The sequence below is a fragment of the Ursus americanus genome, chromosome 14 (genome assembly GCF_024610735.1).
Source record: "Ursus americanus isolate L20-20 chromosome 14, mUrsAme1.1.p, whole genome shotgun sequence".
In the NCBI taxonomy this organism is placed as follows: Eukaryota; Metazoa; Chordata; class Mammalia; order Carnivora; family Ursidae; genus Ursus; species Ursus americanus.
Window position 1 is genome coordinate 42,430,478 of NC_142140.1, and position 6,034 is coordinate 42,436,511.

General features: G+C 55.9%; 1 protein-coding gene across 1 annotated transcript; it reads left to right on the forward strand.

Moving 5' to 3' along the window:
* The first annotated feature begins 3,467 nt into the window (after positions 1–3,467).
* On the forward strand, positions 3,468–5,304 carry TMEM158 (transmembrane protein 158). The gene has a single exon (XM_045778654.2). The coding sequence runs from the start codon at positions 3,770–3,772 to the stop codon at positions 4,664–4,666; it is 897 nt and encodes a 298-aa protein (XP_045634610.1). The 5' UTR covers positions 3,468–3,769; the 3' UTR covers positions 4,667–5,304.
* The last annotated feature ends 730 nt before the right edge of the window (positions 5,305–6,034 follow it).

Here is a 6,034-nt window from a genome sequence, read left to right on the forward strand (position 1 = left end):
AGAACAGTGTCCCCGGCAGAGGAAACCACAGGGGCAAAGGCCTTGAGTTTGGCTCGAAAGCAGAGTTTGCTCTGTGTGTTCCAGGAACAGCAAGGAAGCCAGTGTGCCTGGAACAGAGCCGGCGAGGGGAAGGGAAAGTGGTAGGAGATGGATCCCAGGGCAGGCGGTGGACCCACACACAGCACGGGAGCAGGAGCCCGTAGTTCAGGCAGCACTCTTAACCAGGCCGGCTTGCTCAGTCAGCAACGGGGTGTCGCGCACCCTAAGCCCCTGGCTGGCACTCCGGGTCCCCTGCCGGGCGCTGAAGGGAAGAGTGCAAAGCGGTAACGGTTGCAAAAGGGGGTGAGACTTTAATATAATTATCTTTTTTCCCCCAGAAGTAATAGCTGCACATTTTAGAGAACACACAAAATGGAAAAAAGGATGACACAGATACAGAAAAGTGTGGAGAGCAGATAGCTGAGATCATCATTGTTTCCTCACTGTTTTGCAACCTTTATATAATGTGGTTATAATGTAATATACTGAATGTGTTTATAACATATGGTAGATGTTTTTAATGCTTTTAGATACGTAACTCTTTTATTATTCTGTGAGGATAAGAAAACATACAGATGAAATTTCCCCTTATTTTAATGTTGCAAACTCATATTATTGTTTATATGTGTTACAAACCCATATTATCACAAATGGTACAAACCCATAGTATCTCATATGTATAGCTATATACTGTATCCTGTATAGCTGATCACGAATTAGGTGTTTAAGTCCAACAACATATCCCTCTGTTAAAAAAAATTATCCCAAACCTCAGTGTCCTATGTTGTTTATCCTGAATGCTCTCAGCAGGATTTTGTCCACGAACTGCAGGACTGGGGGAAGGAGATCATTGTGTGTGTAAGGCAGCACGTTGGACTCAGTTTCCCAAATCATTTTCACCCCTTAGAAAACAAATATTCAAAGATGGAAACTCCAGAGAAATCAAGAACAAATCGACTGGAGCAAATTTCAAATATGGAAAAGAGTACAGCACAGAATATAAGCCATGAATATAAGCACAGAATATCAGCCATGTTATATATATCATATGTTATAACATGCTCATATATGTTTGTAAAACATGCATCATTTTTCAAAAAAAGATTTTATTTATTTATTTGAGAAAGAGAGAGTTGGGGGACGGGAGCAGAAGAGCAGAGGGAGAGGGAGACGCACTGAGTGTGGGGCCTGACTCAGGGATCAATCTGACAACCCCCAGATCATGACCCAAGCTGAAATCAAGAGTCAGACATTTAACCGACGAAGCCACCCAGCCGCCCCAAAACACACATCTTTATAAAGAAGCTCAACTGAAAATTTTTCTCCAGATAAAACAGATTTGTACCATGTACTCTCTTAACTTCTATTAAAAGGAAGAGCCCAACCTGCATGAGGGGAGATGCCCCGAGTTCCGGCCTCTACCCTGCGCCAGGCACTTTTCTTATTGCTGGTCACCCAGCAGCAAACAGGACAGAGAATAACTTCATTTTTATCCTTTCTTCCCAAATTCCAATTGTCCAAAAAGACAGCAGATCAATCTAGAAAACACGCGCTTAATTGTCCCTCAGAATGAGGGTGAGGTCTCAGATTCTGTGGCACGTGCTGGAGAAGCGGGCAGAAGGTCGGTTGCCAGGACACGGGGCTATGGTCGTACAACTTTGCAGCCAACTACTTGCCCACTCCCCACCCAACAGATCTTTGTCTGCTCCCTTGGTTGCTGCCTTCCTTGCCTCCCAGACAAAGCCAGGAAGCCCCCACCCGTGGCTGAAACCCTAGAGAGCGTCACCCACTGTTGTACCCAGCGGCCAGGCTGAGAATGCACCCCTTGAAGACGGGGCCTCGCACAGCCCTCAGATGGCCTGATGTTCCCGGGCTGCTTGCTAGCCACACTGCTCAGTCCCCCTACTTGCAGTCAACAGATTCTGCTCCTGACATGCAAGGCTTGAAAGAAGAGTCATTTGTAATAAAAGCATGAAAATGCACATCGTTCTTTCTGGGAGCACCACTGTCGAGCAGAAAAGGCCTAAACAAAAGGGGAGTCCTATTCCCTCGGGGAAATTAACCATTTCTATAGAAACCAAGGACCATTCCAGACAGCCACCTTTGGCAGGACCGGTGGTAAGCACATCATAACAGCCACCAGGTGAGCACTTCTGTGGACAGACAGACAGACACTGGGTTGGTGTATCTATCATAGTATCCCTCCTAGACAGGTACCACTGACCCCACTGCTCAGATGGGGAAACCAAGGCCAAGTCAGAACAATGACTTGCCCAGCTGGAAAGAGGCCAGGGAGGTTCGGGTATTTTGAGGTTGTTTTTACATCTTGCTCAACCTGGTTTTACTCATTGTTAGAAATAATGGCCAAAGCTTGCAGAAACGTATTCAGCCGCAATGGCTAACGACGTTCAGGAAGCTTACCTCTGCGAGGACCATTTTGTTGGCGGCTTTTTGCCTGTCCCTCCACCCCTTCCGTCTCAGATTCAGGAATCGCTGGTGCTCACGGAGCACAATGACTTCAAACCATAGGATCATTCCCTTAGAGGGTATCAGTGATCCCCCCCCCACGCCCCAAGTGTAAGGGGCCGAATTACTAGGAAAGTGTTTTAAAAGTATAAATCTGATCGTGGCTCCTTATTCTTGACAGACCTCCGCCAACCTGCTATCCTAACGGGGATGAATTGTCCCTTGACAGGGATTCCGCGGACAAATGCTCCGCGGCTGGCCAGGCAGGGGCTCTGCTCCGGAGGAGCGGTTTCCTGGGAGTGAAACTCCACACCGGGACCCCTGGAGCCGCAGGGCTGCTGGGCTCACATTCCCACCAGCCCATCTCCACCCAAAACTCCGTAGAGTTCTTGGCATTTTCCTCAAGGTTTCGCTCGCCCCGGGGAGAATACCAAGTGGGTCTATTGTGTCCGAGGCGTATTAAAAAATAAACTCTGCAGCTTTGAGACTGTAAGAGCCACCGTGGAAAGGTAGAAAGCCCAATGGCCCGGAATCCTGGTTCTGGCTTGGGGGGGGGTGGACTTGGGGTGTCCTCTCTCGGCCTCAGTTTCCCCTTCTGTGAAACGAAAGGGGTCCCCGTGAGCACTAAGGCGAGACCTCGCAGGCTCACTCCTCCCGCGTGACAAGGGGATGGTCTCCCTCCCAGGACTCACTTCTCCCCCGGCGCCTCCTCCCCGCGGAGTCGGACGCGTGGGCCGGCTCCCCGGCCGGGCCAACCCCCCACCCCGCCCCGCTCCTCCTGCGACCCTCCGCTGCGCCCCGGGCCCCGCCGCGCGCCCGCCGCAGGGTCGGATCCCCGCACCCCGCGCGCGTCCCGCCCGGCCCGGCCCGGCGCGTGGAACCCCGCCCTCCCCGGAGTCTCGCAGCCGCGCGGGCGGAGGGCGGGGCGCGCAGGAGGCGGAGCCGAGCCGGGGAATCCTGCTCCAGGCGAGCGCCGGGCCCTGCAGAGCAGTCCGGCTGTCCGAGGGCCCCCGCGCCGGGGGCGGCGGGAAACCCCAGACGCAGCCGGGCCGGGAGGGATCCCCGTGCCCAGCGAGCCGCCGCCGCCGCCGCCGCCGTCGCCGCCTCCGCCTCCGCGCCGCCCCCGCGGGCTGCCAGGTGCCGGGCGCGCCCCCACTCCGCCCGGCCGCCGGCTCCCGTGGTCCCGCCGTCCGCTCTCCGGCCCGTAGCCCGGGCGCCATGCAGCCGCCGCCCGCCCCGCGCGCGTAGGCGCCCGCCGCAGGCCATGCTGCTCCCGCTCGCCGCGCTGCTGGCCGCCGCCTGCCCGCTGCCGCCCGCCCGCGGCGGGGCCGCGGACGCGCCGGGCCTCGGCGGGGCGCCCCCCAATGCCTCCGTCAACGCGTCGTCCGCGGGCGAGCCAGCCGCCCCGCGGCTGCTGGCCTCGGCAGCTCCCGGGCCCCCCGAGCGCCCGGGCCCGGAGGAGGCGGCGGCGGCGGCGCCGTGCAACATCAGCGTGCAGCGACAGATGCTGAGCTCGCTGCTCGTGCGCTGGGGCCGCCCGCGGGGCTTCCAGTGCGACCTGCTGCTCTTCTCCACCAACGCGCACGGCCGCGCCTTCTTCGCCGCCGCCTTCCACCGCGTCGGGCCACCGCTGCTCATCGAGCACCTGGGGCTGGCGGCCGGCGGCGCGCAGCAGGACCTGCGCCTCTGCGTGGGCTGCGGCTGGGTGCGCGGCCGCCGCCCCGGCCGCCTCCGGCCCGCCGCCGCCGCCGCCGCCTCCGGGGCGCCCACCGCGCTGCCCGCCTACCCCGCGGCCGAGCCCCCCGGGCCGCTGTGGCTGCAGGGCGAGCCGCTGCACTTCTGCTGCCTGGACTTCAGCCTGGAGGAGCTGCAGGGCGAGCCGGGCTGGCGGCTGAACCGCAAGCCCATCGAGTCCACGCTGGTCGCCTGCTTCATGACCCTGGTCATCGTCGTGTGGAGCGTGGCCGCCCTCATCTGGCCGGTGCCCATCATCGCCGGCTTCCTGCCCAACGGCATGGAGCAGCGCCGGACCACAGCCAGCGCCGCTGCCGCCGCCGCCCCCGCCGCCGTGCCCGCGGGGACCACCGCCGCAGCCGCCGCTGCCGCTGCCGCCGCCGCCGCCGCCGCCGCGGCAGTCACCTCGGGGGCGGCGGCCAAGTGACCCGCCCCGCTCCCCCCCGCGTCCGCCCTGTGGCCGCGCTCTCGGGTGCCTTTCCCGCCGGGAGACTCGGCCGGTGTGCTTCGTGCTGTAGTGACCGTTAGTTCTTCTTCCGGGGAGGGGGCCGCCCGAGGGCCCCCAGCGGCTTTGCCCAGCGACCCGCGTGCCGCGCTTCGTTCCGAAAGGCAGGTGCCAGCCTTTGCGCCCAAGGGTGGGATCCGCAGCTAGGAAGACAGAGAGGAGGGAAACGGGGCCCTTTCCCCTCTATTGTATCCCCCTGCCCTCCTCCCTTCCCGCACCCACGTGCCCTATATTCATGGCAGAAAATGACCAAATCCTGTGTATTTGTTTTATATATTTAATAACTGTTTTAAATGAAAGTTTTAGTAAAAAAAAAAAATCAAATTGCTATTGCTGTAGTAAGAGAAGCTCTTTGTATCCAAACATAGTATTTGAAGTTTGTTGTTTTTTAATTTATTTAAAAGGGGGGGCATGGGAAAGATTTCACACCCACATATTGTTACCGCTAAAAATGAACTTTATGAACCTTTTCCAAGTCGATCTATCCAGTGACGTGGCCTGGTGGGCGTTTCTTGTACTTCTGTGGTTTTTTTGGCTTTTAATACAGACATATTCCTCCAGAGATGCGTATGTAGCTTTTTCTTTCTTTGATTTAGGAAAAGGACTCCACGAATTACAAGATGTTGCCCTGAAATGTGAGGGAGGGATGCTCCAAATTTGGAGAGGGGCTAGTGCTCCCCTGTCCAGGAGAGGCAGGAGATGGAAACTATATTACTTGCCCTAATGGCAACTGTTTGACCCCTCACCAGGCTGCCCCCCAGTAACCACCCATCCCCCACCCCACCTTCAGCCTCACTGACATTTGTCACGGTGTCATACAGGGTTTTATGTCATTTGTCTTTTTGTCCCCTGCCTCACAGTCTGTGAAATGCCCAGTAAAATGCCAGAATGGTAAAATCAGAAATTCCCCTGAGCCAGGTATGTTTCACGGAAATGACTCATTTTAAAAAGCATGTAGATTTCCTTTTTAAACGTTAGCATATGAGCACAGTTCAAAAGCTCGTTTTAAAACCTGCGTTATTATTTTGGCATTAATAAGATTTGTTTCTTAAGGTCAATTCTTGGGGCTAAATTGTTCACGATCACAAGGCTTTCCTCACTCCTGGTTTCCGTGGTATAATAATCTGCTGGGCAGTAGTTTCAGATTCTTCCCAGTTTTCAGAAGAAGGATAAATGGAAAGTCCTTAAATTGACTCAAAACAAAAACCATCTTAAAAGCCTCTTAAAAAGATTTTAAAAGCTACTTTTCCCTTGCTCCATTTCCTCCCCATTTTTGAGTGAATACTTGCT

Excerpts from the sequence above, each read along its gene's own strand:
- TMEM158 (XM_045778654.2), top strand. The coding sequence starts at position 3,770 with ATGCTGCTCCCGCTCGCCGCGCTGCTGGCCGCCGCCTGCCCGCTGCCG.